At 28.7% G+C, this 15,694-nt stretch overlaps 1 protein-coding gene across 1 annotated transcript; it reads left to right on the top strand.

Annotated features, from left to right (window-relative positions):
* The first annotated feature begins 3,214 nt into the window (after positions 1-3,214).
* LOC119671460 (solute carrier family 52, riboflavin transporter, member 3-A) lies at positions 3,215-14,525 on the top strand. The gene is made up of 3 exons (XM_038082101.1): positions 3,215-3,554; positions 12,895-14,047; positions 14,120-14,525. Exons 2-3 carry the CDS (start codon positions 12,935-12,937, stop codon positions 14,318-14,320), a joined length of 1,314 nt encoding a protein of 437 aa, XP_037938029.1. The 5' UTR covers positions 3,215-3,554; positions 12,895-12,934; the 3' UTR covers positions 14,321-14,525.
* The last annotated feature ends 1,169 nt before the right edge of the window (positions 14,526-15,694 follow it).

The following is a 15,694-nucleotide window of genomic DNA, read 5'->3' as shown; positions in this document are numbered from 1 at the left end:
CTGGGAATAAATATGCTATCCTTGCCAGAGGTATGAGAAACTATTATAAATGGCTTTCTATTTTAATCTTGTAGTTTTAAGTGGAAATGTTCTGTTGTTAAATTAATCTTTTGTCATTAAATTTAGTCTAGATTTGTTATATATATTTACTGGATTTTCCCATAACAACTGAAAAAGATATATTGTTAAGTACTAATTTATTCCATGAATGTTATGAATTATCCGTTTCATGGTGTTAGTATAGCAACAGTGTTTCAGTACATATATCAATCAGAACTTCATTCAAGGCATTACTTGTTCAGCTTAGTGGTACGTACCCATTTAAAAATATAAATTATTTAAATCTGCTGAATAAGGGCAAAATTGAAAATTCAAATTTTCCTTAATAAAGGCATTATTTCTAACTAGATGGATATGTAAGCGAAATTGTCGCATTTGGAAAAGCGAAAATCTACAAGTTACTACCGAAAGATTATCGTAATCACAAATAGTCACTATATGATCTGGAGGTGTGACAGACCTGTATTTTATTAAAAATGGCGAATATATGATAAAAACCGTTAACTCTGATTACTACATTCACATTATTATTTATTTTTTTACCACAATACTTAAAATGTGGTTTGGAACAATTTTGCTTTCAATGGAACGATGCAATAACGTAACTTACACATGCCCCGTTTTTGCTATTTTGAATAAATATTTTGAATATTTTGAATCTCGATCTTGCTATTTCACTTCTTGATGATAGAGAGGTTTCAAACAATGCTTAATAGCAGCAACAAAATTCTAATTTATTTTTTAAGTAATTTAATTTTTAGTTGTTTCACGTACTGCCAAATATCTATCATTAACAATCTTGGAATTATTTTTTATATTTAATTATTTGTTCCAATGTGGAAATTTTTATATATGTCACTCTTTCTCTTAATGACTCTTAATTACCTCATTGCAAACAATTGTAATTGTTAAATATTGATTTGATATTATTTAAATGCCTTTTATACAATTATTTATTGGAAAAAAAATTATTTGTAAATAATAACCCTCCTAAATTTGAAGTTCAGAGTCACTGTTCATTGGAGTTCCACCTTATGCTTCTGCCGGTTCGAAACACCTTGACGAAGATCCATAATTTAGGCTGACAGCAATGTGCCAACAAGTTATATCAAAGTATCTACTACTGCAAGATGTTTATAATATAAAAATCAAAACAATATACTGAAGTACAAAATTTATAAAAACATTCATCACAAATGTGTCTTATTTCTTACTTTCGAAACTGTACAAGGAATTATCTTATAAGCATGTTGTCTTAAAGCAAATTCTATGTTCTTAACTAGGGCTGTCCAATGCACGGCCTGTGGTCCACGGCTAATATTTGTGTTGTCCGCGAGATGTTTCTAATCTACCAAAATTAAGCAAATTCTTATTTGTTATATTTTAGTAAAATTATATTATTTTACATTTATGGCATTCCAAGTTAACGAATAAAAATGTTTTAAATAATGGGTTACACTTCACGTTGATTAAGTTAGTGGACAAAGATTTTAGAGTATATTTTTTTATGCAAGGGTTCGAAAAACCAGTACCATTAGTCTAACATAAAATATTTTTCGTCTGATAACAATTAATACTAATAATGTTGATATTAATAGAATTATAAAAGATAAATTTTTCTCCTTTCTTTTTTGTTCCATTAACTTCCAGTGAAGCATAGGGTGTTAAAAAATATGTATACCTTGTGATCAAAAAAAAATTTATTCGTTCTTTTCTTGAATTCCCGCGCTTATCCAATCGGTAAATTTTTTTTATTTTCACGCTGGCAAGACTATTATACACATTCTGTCAAAGTTTAACGCATATCGTACGATTAGTTTTTGTTTGGTGTCTATACAAAGAAGTCGAAATATTTTCGGGTGTCAATTTTTAACTAAATTTCATTTAAAAACATCGTCGTTGTGATGTGGCCAAAGAGATGATTTCCAACGCGGATAGTGACCCCAAATTCATCGAACGTATCATAACTGGTAATGAGACATGGGTCTATCTATCTATGAATTTGAGATGCCCACCAAACAACAATCGACCGAATGGTGCTTCGAAGGTGAGCAGAAACCGAAAAGAGAACACCAAAGTCGGTCCAAAATCAAGGTTATGCTGACTGTTTTCTGATATGGCCCCGAGTGACTTTTTCCTCTTCCCCTATTCAAATTGCCATTGCGAGGAACGCGTTTCGAGACCATAGAGGCCATAAAAGAGAATTCGCTGCGTGAACTAAAGGCCATACCTTCGGCGACCTATGAAACTTGTATGGAAAATTGGATCAAGTGTAGGCATGCATGTATTGCCGTAGGAGGAGAGTACTTTGAAGGCGATAATAAAGAAAATTATTAAAAATTAAAATTTCTTTTCTAATCAAATGGTATATATATATAAACTAAGAAAATTCGATTATTTAAATCGAATTAAATTAAAACCACTGATGATGAGTACTTGGCAATACTCGAAGCAGCATTGTATGGTCAGTCAAATTTCAATAAATTAAATAAATTTTTATCCGTGTTATTTCTTTGCTATTCGAATTCGTCTAAATTTAATATTAATATTGTATTTTTATTTATCCACAGAAAAGTTATGAACATACGAGTATATAATTTTTTCTGCGGCCCTTTAACCTACTCAGTGATTTGTATTGGCCTGCGATGTTTTCTTGTCTGGACATCCCTGTTCTAAATTGTTTGAATATCTGGTAACCTTAAAAAACCGGCATTTTGACATTCTCTGAAGTAAATATTGCTCTCTGGTTCACATTGTATTTGTTTATTATTCTAAGTGTGACGCGATGCTGAACGTGATATTCTTCGAACTTGACTGCATTACCTAACTACATGTGCTGTATTAGAAAATCATTTAGTGACTTTATTTTCATGGTAAGTAAAGGCACTACATATCAAGTTAAGCTGTTATAGTTATTTTTGCATAATAAATATAAATTTCATTGCTAGATTTTTAAGCTTAGCTCTAAGCTTTTTTGCTTATAAAGCTTGATACGGCTTTTATAGTAAAATGTAGGCATAAACGCAGGTATCCGAGTTAGCAGTGAATATGGTTTGAAGATACTTATTTCATATCAAATCAATTGACTGAAATGGTTTGGTTAAATTATTTATTTAATTCAATACAATGTCATATAAGAAGCTGTCATTCATAAATTTTATTTAATTTTTTTTTTAAACAAAATTGTTTCGGCGTGTTCATGTTTATTTATTATTGTTTTCCGTTGAGTTTTACTCACGTGAAATACACTTCTTAGGGCGCTCGTGTCTAAATTGTTTGGTATTTGTGAGTGCGATCGGTTCGAGATACAATTTCGAGGCAACAGTTTGTTTTCATTAAGTATTACAGAGCAGAAATATATGTGAAAGTAATTAAATATGCCATCCCAAAGAGAGAACCATTCAGTCTACTCAGTGCCGCTGAATGTGGTGATTCCAATAAAGTTCGCGATTGTGAAATTTGGACTTCTGTATGAATTTCGATCGTTTCAGCAGGTACATTTAACGCTTTCCATACGTTTTTATAGTAGTGACTTTTTTTTAACTAAAGAAATTCGATATTAAAAATTGATAAAAAAAATTTCATAAATGAAATTAATCATTTTTAATTTAAATTCGCAAATATGCTAAATTTTTGTTTTAATTTTTTGGCTCTCAAAGCATTATTGCTTTTGGCTATTGTGAAACATTAATTGGACTTATTAAGAAAAAAAAAACTGTGGACTTATGTTTTTTTTATAAAATATTTTTACATTTATTATAAAAATTTGTGTTTGTTTTTAAATTGTGGACCATTCCGGTTTTAACTATAGATTGTTTTCATTGGAGCTTTTCGTTAGCGAGCTTTTCAAAAAGTATCAATTAATTTTACATATAACAAAAATTTAATGATTACAAAAGAATGAATATGTGTAATAATAATGTAAAAAATAATTATTAAGTGATAAATGCATATAAAAGCAATTCAATAATAACAGTAGTACATTATTTATACGAGATCATACCAAGATATTCTGAGTTCATTATTTCGTGATCGTGATTTTTGTATGTATCGTGATTACCGATCGGTAATGAATTTTATTTACATTGTATTTACTTTATGACATGAAATTTATATCATCGGTTTTTTTTTAAATTTAATGTCTTTATATAAAATCTTATACTTACAATCCACTGTTTGACATATTCTTGAGGTTGCATTTCTAATAAATTCTTCTATTAATATACATAGGTATATTTAGTATTTTACATATGTAATTCCCACTTTACATTAATTCCATAAAAACGACAGAAATAATATAAATTCGTTCTTAAATGATATGTGATATAGGAGATATATGATATACAGATATATAACATGTGAAAAATTATTTTTTTTTATAATGTGTGCCAGTGAATCGCAGGTGTTAAAAATATTTAAAGCTACTTTAATTTAAAACCAATAATCTAAAGTAATAATTTTTACAGATATGGTTCTCTATGTTTTAAAATTCAAACTTTACACTCCTAAAAAAAAACTAAAAAAAATTTTTTTCATTTATTTTCCTAGCGAAATAAAATACAGTTATGGAAGTATGGAATATACATAACAATTATTATTATTATTATGGCATTATTCACAAAATATTATTATTATTCATTCACAAAGACTTTGTACAAAAGCTTTCCAATTTATCCTATTTCGAGCGTAATATCTCAGTTCACCTAATACATAACAATGTTTGGTTATGTGGTTATATTTATAATATGGTGTAAGATATAAAGAAACAAAAAAGTACCAAATTTAAATCAAATTTAAAACATTTTTTAAAGATTACTTTCATGGTAAATAATTATATGTGCATTTTTTTATTATGGTCTGTTAATTTAATAAATGTTGCTGTGATTGAACTTTTTTTAATATTAATAGTTAATACTTTTTTCTTTGTTATTTAAAACTAAATTGTGGCGATTTGACACAGAATTAACAAATTAATGTAAAATAGATATGCCAATTTTTACCCACCCACGTTCTATTGCCGATTTAAGGTGTCGTGCAGTATCAAACTGTGTTCCATTTTTAAAATTATAGGCTGAAGGGATCGCCCAAAGATTCTTAATGAGATTTAAGTCGAGATTCAATACTTTCCACTTCAATACAGGAATTTTTCTATCACCAAAAAATAAATTTGTTGTCTGTGCATAGTCATTTGATACACTATCTTGTTAGTAGATCTCATCATCGCCATATAAATTACCGGGAAATTCCACTAACTCAGTATCTAGATGCTCTACATATATTAAAATTTTATATCTCAAATTAATACTTAATTAGAGTTATATGTTCTAAGATAACGCAATGGATGTAGGACTTTTTATTAAGATGAATAATTTTTTTTAAGCTTTATTTGTTTGCAGTCTTAAAAAAATCTTTCCAGATTTAACCTTAAGTCGTTTAAGACCATATCTTTTAATAAAGTTAATGCTTTAATTTTTTAATTTGAACTAGTTAGTTGTTTGAAACTCATACGTTTAGAAGAAAAACAGGTTATAGTTTTTAGAGCCCAGCAACCTTAAGCTCTCTTAAAACGATTTCAAAATTAAAAAAGAGAATTCGGCTTGGCAAAGTATTACTATTTTCATATATACATTTGAGTAATGGACCATGTAAGAAACAATGTTGTCGAATCACAAACATTTTTTTACCTATGTTTCCAAATTATAATATATAAATACAATTTTTAAATTAAAGCACATATCATTGTATTTTCAAATATTTCTGTTGTAGATGAATACAAATAAGCTGTCTTTTGAAATTTATGAAGAAGGACATGTGCGAGTCTGTTTCAAATTATAAAAAATTATTTGAAGGATTAAGTTATATTAACATACAACATAATACTCTCATTACTATATATAATTGTATTATTTATATAATAATTAAACTAATTCTATTAGTATTGTATTATTAAAACTTATATTTTAAATCCAAATAAAAGTCTAATATTTATTAGTAAATACATATTATGTTAAAGTCATGCTTTCAAAAATGGATATATTAGCTTTGTTTAATAACTAATTCTTATGATATTACCGGGTTCTGGCCTGATGCATCATGTCTGTCCAAAGGTATGATTAATTACCTTTAGATATCCACTGTAAACTCTCAAATCCATTTAAAGTTTGCCTTATTTTATATATCCTTTTTCATGGAACACATAAAGTTCTTTTAACTTCTTGACTGTGTTGATTTCTATCGCAGTGTTTAGTATAATGATATTTTTGATAGTGTTTTACTTGATTCAAAAAAGAATTATTGGATAAACGTTTTAAATTTGCCATATTTAATAAAATTAAGTAAAACATTTAATGAAAGAAAATATAACCTTTTTTTATTTTAGTCGTATTTTTTCTTTCAGAGTAGCAAAAAAATACTCGTGACTTACAAAAATCTAACTCTGAAAATTTTAAGAGCATTGTTGTTGCTTCACATGTTTTATTTCTAAAGTTGCAAGTGTTTTTTTGCTACTCTGAAAGAAACAATTACGGCTATTATTAAACAATATTTGTAGTAGCAATCTGAGTTAATTGAAAAGTTATTAGGTTAATAAAGAGAGAGATAAAGAGAGAGAGAGAAAGTGAGAGAGAGAGTGATGAGTGTTTCTACGATCCGATATGATCCGATGTATAAAGTTTCATTTAAAAATAAAATGATGGAGATGGTGATGGTGATGCATTTAGTATTTTTAATCAATTTCTGTTCAATTTAAATTAATTTTATTTAATAATTAATAATTTTGTGTTATAATCATGCAAAACTAGTTATCAACAGAAAAGTCGTAATTAATATTTAGACGTTTTTCATTAAACGGGTCATGAAGAATGAATCAAAACAGATGTTTAATAACTTTTACTATTTTTAAATTACTAATACACCAAATTAATTAGAAGTATCAGATTTCAATATTTTAATTTAAATTATTCATAAATACATATATTATATCTAATATGTATGGTGATGATGAATCTTTTTGGATATAGCATTTGCGTGCCATTTAGGCATATCGGAAAATATTAAATATATTTATGTAAAATATATTACTAATATTTATATTAATTAATATGGTATATAAGATTATTACAAAGTAATAATAATACGGAAACTAATAAAAATTCAACAATTTTAAATTTTAATATTTTCTCTATTTTTTGTCTGCTGTAGATAATCACATAATTGATTACTTTGTTGTGAAAATGCTTATATGATTTCATTCAAAATAATTCAAATAATAATTTCTATCGATATATTGACAGACGAAATACAGTTGACTTTTATTGTTAGTTCCTCTCATCGATTAAAAACTTCTCCAATTAAAATTATCAGCTTATAATATCTAGACAAATTAATGCAAACAATAAAATTAAATAAACTTGCTGACGTACTTAATCATTTGCAAATTGCAATAAATTCATTCATACACACATAAATATTAGTCATTTTATATTATATATAAACATATGATATTGTTTCAGGTACATATAAACTTAAATGTTTATATGTTTCGTTATTACATTTTTTTAAAAAGAAATATTGCCTTAAAATAATAATAAATATATACTTTAAACATATTTCAAATGTCGTTTCTCTGAAATTGTTATTAAAGCAAAATAAAATTGATACGAAGACACATAATTCTTTATATTTAAATCACTAACATACCATACATACCATAATATCTATGTTATATATAAAATGATTTAAAATTTATTCCATTTATTCCATTATTCCATTTTTATTTATGAACCATGAAAATGATTAAAACTTTAGCGTTATATTCATTGATGCGGTTATTCATTACAGACATATACAGACCTTGCTGTCCTTGCTGTAAGAAAACTACCTAGGATTAGGCTAGATACTAGGGTTAAAATAAGAGTTGTCGTAAGCACACTACGACTTCCTCAAGCGAAAACACGAGTATATCCTACAACCTGATATTTTATTCTGCTTTTCATTTAGTCGTGACTGTTCGTTAATTTATCCATTAGTTAATGGGTACTGATAAGTAGATAAAATAATAATAATGGTAATTATTTCATCTTTTCTGACAGAGCAACGACTGAACATATTGGTCACGCTTACACATTCAACTTTATTTTAGTTAAGACTAAGTTATTGTGCTTTGCGAGAAGAATAAAATACTAAAAACTCCGATTTCCTAACAAAATGGTAATACGAAGGTCACTATTTATATTTTGAGCTTTGGGAACAGTGATTGTTATCAGGTGTCATCTAGCACTTCCATACGAAAGTTTGGGAGGACGTGTGGGAGTTAGGCTAAGTTGATGCTAAACCAAATGGAAGATTTTTTGGGATTTTTTGCACTGCACACATTTACCTATTTATCAACACGTGTCGACACATCATTACATTATCGGCACAACTTAGAATTTCCCTCATTTAGAACGCAACTTAGCCTAACTCGCACACGTCCTAAATATAATCTACCTTAGAGTTTTTGTCAAAAGAGCGTTATTTGTATTATTTACAGTAATTTGTAAATTGAGTGTTCGCGAAAAAATGGAAATAACGCAAGAAAATTTTCGTGCGATGATTTATCATGACTTTCGACGTAGATTATCAAGACAAGAGTGCATCGATGAACTTACTTCTACATTTGGAGATGAAGCTCCATCCTTTGCCACTGTAAAACGCTGGTACAATGATTTTAATTGAAACGATGGTCGCAGGTCGTGAAGGTCGTCTAAAATCTATTATTGTACCAGAAAATATTGATATTGTTTGATCCCATCCCCATCAGTTTACAAAATCTCAAAAAGAAGATCCTGTCGATTGGTGCACACAGCACACAAATGCTCGAGAAGTACAATGACGTTGGTTCAAAAGACTTATATAAGATTGTCATAGGTGATGAATAATGGATATATACATGAGTCTGAATGTAAAGAATAGTCAACTGTATGGGTGTTTCAAGATGAACCAAGTCCAACAGAAGTTGTTTGCACTCGAAGCACTTTGAAATATATGGTTGCTTGTTTTTTTGGGAAAACTAGTCAAGTGGCAACTATACGAGTACCATTGCAGGAACGTAAAACTGTTAATTCCGAGTTGTATACAACCATTTGTTTACCGGAAAACAAACAAGCGTCGTCGGATTATTCTCCATCTCCATCAAGACAATGCAAGTGCTCACACATCTCGTCTAACAACCGACTATTTGAGCATTTAAAAAATTGAATTGATGGATCATCCACCGGACTATCCTGATTTGGCACCCAATGTCTTCTTCTTGTTCCCGAGCGTCAAGAATAAATTGCGTGGAGAACGCTTATGATTTCTGTCGGCGGAAGAAGCCGTTGTTGCATTTAAAAACCATTTTCTGGTGGTGTCTAAAGAAGATTGGCAAAAATACTTCAATTTCCGGTGTATATTAATAAAGTTATCGAGTGGTTACCGTCATAACTTATTAATTACTTTAAAAAATAATTAGGATTATCGCACTGACCAGGGAAGCTTTATGCGTTATATGAGGTTATGTATACGAAAATTGAGAACTGTGCTACGAAATGGGTCGCAATAAGTTAAGTTGTCTACCGGCGCTTAATTTCTTTAAATTTGAAATATAGTCTTAAATTTTATTAAAAATAAACACTCAGATAATTTGAAGTAATAATTTAAATAATTAAAAATATCGCTTTGTAATGCTTAAGTTATAAATTCTTTCAGTTATATAAATCGTGACTAAAACACAGTAGTTTTCTACGCCTTATCTTATAAGTAGGATTATTGCACCCTACAAATTATCTTGATAAGATGTTTAACAGTTTTCGATTGGTAAATTATGCGGCACTATTAAATTTTTATCTTGTGTTTATGTATTTAAGTTACTAATTTCAATTTCAGTTTCACTTATCTAATGTTTATTTCTAGCACTTCATCTATTGTCTATTAGCTCCTATCATTAACATTTTAAAGTGTAGATATAGATATGTTTAATTCTAAACACTTGTGATATTAAAGTCTTAAATCTTGTAAAATATCTTCATATATACTATATGCCAGCGCGTATCTCTATCTGTTGACATTAGAGTTTCATTATCTCAAATTTGTAATCTCAATGCAATTGTGTTTTGTAAGAAAGTGAATTTTGTAATATTCATAATGAAGTACTTGATAGCACTGTAATATCTTATCTCTGATGTAATGAATTTAAGTAGGTTTTTTGTTTCTATCTGATATTCATAACCAAAATTTATTGATACAAAAGATTAGTCATTTTATATACAATTTATAATTTGAATTTATTTCGTATTGAAATTAGGCGTAAATAATGGAACAAATTAAGGTAATTTAGTTTAATTTACATCAAATTATTTTTGTTGATTTTTATAGTAATTTAATAATAATAACAACTTAATTATTTAATAACTTATTTTTATATATTTTTTTTGAATAAGTCATGCCTTAAAATATTTTTATATATGTTTATAGAAAAAATAGTTTTACTGTAATAAAAAAATATTAAATAATTGAAGTAATTTATTCAAAACTTAAATGAGTAAAAATATCAATACTTAATTTAATATTTGTATTTAAAAATTTAAAATTAAACTAGTTTCGAGAGAACCAGATGTTTAAGACTCTTTTATTGGGCGCATTATTTAAGCGGAATATAGGCCATACATTGATTTTGGGGAGTAGTTGAGTGATAGGTTTTGGATTTCTTAATTGCGTACCTAAATCACTAACATTCTTAATGTATTGTTGCTGTTAAAAATAGAATTAAGTATTTTCGATTTTAAGCATCGAATTATTTTTTTTTGTTTGGCTTGGATAAGTTCACCATATTTTAATAACTTATCCATACTATAAAGTTGCAACTACTATATTATTATCGGAATTTTTAATTCATCACAAAACCTTGGACATGAGGATTATACCTACTCATGCATATGGAAGAGACTTAATTGATGACATTTTAGTTAGAAATATGTTTTACAAAATTATTCAAGTATTATTATTTTATCTGCATTTTAATAATGTTCTTTTACGAATATTATTTACATATTAATATTATAGAGTTTGAAGAAGAGTATTGAGATTTTTTGTTCACTTATCTTTAAAAACCAATTATTTTGTAAGATTCAATTAAGTATCTTTTATTTGCTTTTATTTGACAAATGACAGATTAACATATCATGTGCCGTGATATGTTCAAGATTCGGGTCAGTTGTAAACAGACTTGACCTGTACAAGTTATTGACCTGTTGCAATTATTTTTTCGTAAAATGAAAAAAATCGAATAAAAGTCGTTTAATCGCGTACCTGTTTAATATTAACAACCCGTTTCCGGGTTTCGGCAGCAATTTTTTTCAGAGGTACCTCTCCACCTTCTCCAGTCTTGTACATTAAGTCCGGTTTGTGCTTCTTCAACTTGATCACTCCAGCGGAGACACGGTTCACTACTACGCCTTTTTCCTCCAACTACCGCTTCAAATATTTTTTTTGTTGGTGCATCTCTATCTATAAAATAACTTTTATTTATCCAGATTCATTTGCGATACACGACCGAAGGTGTATATTTGGTACTACGGGGTTCAGTGCTCGCAGCTTCGGCTGTCCTGATCAATTGAAGTTGGCAGTAGTAAAACCCTAACTCACGCGGAAAGAATGATTGTATTTTATTTTCATTCAGCGTGAAGTTGCGTATTCTCACCGGGTATTGTGACCCAAAGGTAAGCAGAGATTTTCCAATGAGGCGTATATCGGGGCATTATCTTGATACATTTGTTTTTAGAATAAACCGTGGTAGGTTAGCAAGTTAAACACATCTAGACTCTGAGCTCATAGTACAGCTTTTGGCAATGGTGCTCCTTCGTCTGACATTGTTCTAGTCTGACATCGTTTCATCGCTTACATTCTGTAAAAAAATTGATTGCCTTGTGCGACAAAAAGCTTCAATGAAACTATAAATTTCAGAATGGTTCAGAAAGAAATACGTAGCATTAGAACATTACTTAATAATAACTTAAGGTTAATGACAATACAATTTTGTACAAAATTGGTTATAATATTAAAGTTTAGTTGTCTCATGGGCTAAGAGAATGGAGTTTGATAGATTGAGTTTCTATTCAGAAATCGAAAAATAAAATAAAAGTTGCGTTGTTCATAAAAAAATAAAACTCTTTAAAAGATAAAGATGGGAATGATGACAATATATGTGTTGTTAAATGTTCAGTGGTTTTGCAAGGATATCATGCAGTATGATCTATTATAATCCATTAAAGTCGTTATTCAAATTTCTATAATCAGCTATTGATACTGGTCAACAAATAATATAAAGATTTTAAACGGGTTTGATTAAGAGGAAAGATATAGTGTTTCACAGAAAGGCGTTGACTTAGATGTCTTGATGCATCCAGAAATCGTTGTTTTATTTATTGATCAGATTTACACAGTAGTTTCTCGTTGGCTTTATACTGTTGCAAGAAAGGGTCTCGAAATTTAATTAATAATAATATAATAAATTCAAATTAACTTTTAGCTACCAATAAACGTAACATTGAAGCAATTTTTGAACCAATAACTAAGTTTCTATCTAGACGGAAATATTCTAAATATGATATTATAATAATTTATAAATAATGTATTATATTATTATATATATTATTACTATTTTATTATATACATACATTTATTTTATTTTGTACTCAAATAATAATAATAAACAACAATAATTTTAGAATAAAACTAAAATTTAAATACAATAATTAATTTTATTTTTTTAACTTATAAAATTATATAAAAAATTTTAATTATTTTATATATTTGTAGTTATTAACAGTGGAGGTGGCAACTATCAAAATCATCAGTAATGAAAGAAAGAGGATTAATTTCAATGAAGCGAAGCTTAATTGTTGATTTGTTGGCAATTTTTTTTGGAATCGGCACTTGGATTGGGATCAATGGTACTTTTATACAACTACCACTTCTTGTGGAAGTGGCTCCAGAAGGCTGGTCTTTGCCATCATATCTCAGTGTTATGGTACAAATTGGAAACCTTGGTCCCATAGCTTACACCTTAATAGAAAAGTGTTCTAATTATAAAATTAAAGATGGCAAAATCATTTACATCATGCTTTTCATAGGAACAGTATCATCTCTATTAACATCGTTCTTCTATAATGAGACTGCAATTATCTTTGGCAAAGAACATAGTTTATCACTTTTTATTCTTACAATATTTACCGCATTGACTGCGTGCACAAGTTCAGTGCTCTTCATGCCCTATATGGGTCGATTCAAGGAAATTTATCTAATAACATATTTTGTTGGAGAGGGACTAAGTGGTTTATTGCCGAGTGTTGTTGCGTTAATACAAGGTATTGGTGGTGCTTCGGTCTGCGTACAAGTGAACACAACTGAAGAAGGACAACCGATTTACGAGAAACAAACCCCTGCGCCACGTTTTGGTACGATGGAGTTTTTCATATTTGTGTTTGTCATGATGGTTTGCAGTTGTATTGGTTTTACGCTGTTAGATCGGTTGAAATTGGCGAAAAGACAATACGCAGCAATGCATGTATCAAATGGTATGGACTACAGTTATGATGAGAACGATAAAACCAGAAGATCACAGGAAGATGATTTGGAACAAATATTTCGTACACAAATTACATCAAAACAATATTGGCTTTTGTTAACACTAATTGGAATTGTAACGCTTTTTAGTAATGGCATGTTGAATAGTATTCAATCTTATTCTTGTCTACCGTATGGAAGTCAGACTTATCATTTATCAGCTACACTTAGTGTTATAGCGAACCCCGTAGCTTGCTTTTTAGCTTTATTTTTACCTCATACTTCCTTAAAATCGATATTAACGTTATCAGGTATTGCGGCGTGTTTAACGAGTTATGTTTTCGTAACAGCCGCTATGAGCCCACTACCTCCACTGCATGGAACGGATGCAGGAGCGGCGATTGTGGTAAATACCTAAAAATTGAATTGTTTATTTAAAATTTTCCACTCATAAAATGTAATTGGTTTTTCTTTTTAGATTGTTACGTGGACACTTTTAGTAGGCCTCGTGAGTTATATTAAGCTCTCGATAACATCTGTAATGCGGGCCCAAGGCGGAAAGTCGCTTGTTTGGACAGGCGGGATAACGCAATTCGGTTCAGCCATTGGCTCGATATTGATATTTGTGTTAATTAACTTTACCAATAGCTTTGAAGCTTCATATGATTCTGATTGCTGATGAAACATAAAAATAGTTAATTTTCCAGAATTTAAGATACTTAAAGTAAATATAGAGTTAACTTTATATAACTAAATTGTTGTAGTGTGATTTTTTAAGCTATATTATGTGTACTAAAAAATCTTGTATTTTTATTAACACAGACTGTATTGCCAAGAACAAAAAACAAAAATTACTGAGAAATAAATTATCGACTGAGAGTAAATTTATTTTGTGTAAGTTGTTTAAAAGATAAACATATTAAGTTTTTTATAAACATTTCCATTCTAAAAAGTCTCCTTGATGGAATTATTCATAAAAAAGTGCAATAATCAGTATTAGTGCTTTAATAAAACTCTCAAATTTAATATTAAGAAAAAAATCTTTGTTCTATATAATTTTTATTTTTACAATTACAAATCTTTAAGAAGCTATTATTCTATTGCTATTTGAAGAAAAGTTTGTTGATAAAAAACTAGTTATTGTACCATGTTTCATATTAGTCTAAGTATTATTAAGCAAAATTTACATTTTTTAAATCAATAACGTAAACAATTTTTAATGCTTATGTTAATAAAAAATAAAGGAAAATCTATATTTTCTCTCATTTTGAATTTTTGTATTAATTAATTGTACTCTTAAATTATAAATGGAAGACGATAACCAATTCCTCAAAATCACATTGGAAAAAGGTGACCATGTTGTCTTGATAATAAACACTTTCCACTTTTAGATCTTAGTCTAACATTAAAATACAACAAGACCACAAGTAAAAATTAACACATTATATTGTTATATGTCCAAGATCTGACATTTATCAAAAAAATATATGTCAAACCCTTATTAACCTCTTCAGGTTTTAACTTTGTGCAATGGCTAGTGATTCCAATATCCAATATTTACCGCGTTAACACTTTGTAACTTTAACACTAATGCAATGAATATATAGTCAAACTTCCATAATTCGAGCTTCTATAACTCGAATTTTCTATTACTCGAACTAAAAAGAGTGCAACAAGGTTTTAGAGAGCAAATTACATCCAATTCTGATTCCATAAGTCGAAGTTCTATAACTCAAATAAAAATATTGTCACTTGCTAATAGGAATATGGGAAAGTGCATTCTATAAGTCAAAATTCTGTGTAAGTTATAAATGTATTTTGCTGTTAGTCCCTTTTTCCAAACCAAATGTTTAATTTTTTCCTTCTTATGTTGTTTCCCTGTGTAATTGCCAATCGATGATAGCGTGGTCTAAAGTAAATAAAATAATTCCAGTGCCACTCTTAACGATTATATTGATCTTGACAATGAAATTTGCACATCAAGCTTTCCTACAGATGACGATATTATTGAGCAATATCGTCACTGTTGGTGAATGTAATTGTTCATCAGCCT

The sequence above is a fragment of the Teleopsis dalmanni genome, chromosome 1 (genome assembly GCF_002237135.1).
Source record: "Teleopsis dalmanni isolate 2A chromosome 1, ASM223713v2, whole genome shotgun sequence".
In the NCBI taxonomy this organism is placed as follows: domain Eukaryota; kingdom Metazoa; phylum Arthropoda; class Insecta; order Diptera; family Diopsidae; genus Teleopsis; species Teleopsis dalmanni.
This window is presented reverse-complemented; position numbering and strand designations above follow the sequence as displayed.

Coding starts and splice junctions, on each gene's coding strand:
- LOC119671460 (XM_038082101.1), top strand. CDS start 12,935: ATGAAAGAAAGAGGATTAATTTCAATGAAGCGAAGCTTAATTGTTGAT. Junction 14,048..14,119: donor ATGCAGGAGCGGCGATTGTG/GTAAATACCTAA, acceptor TTTTCTTTTTAG/ATTGTTACGTGGACACTTTT.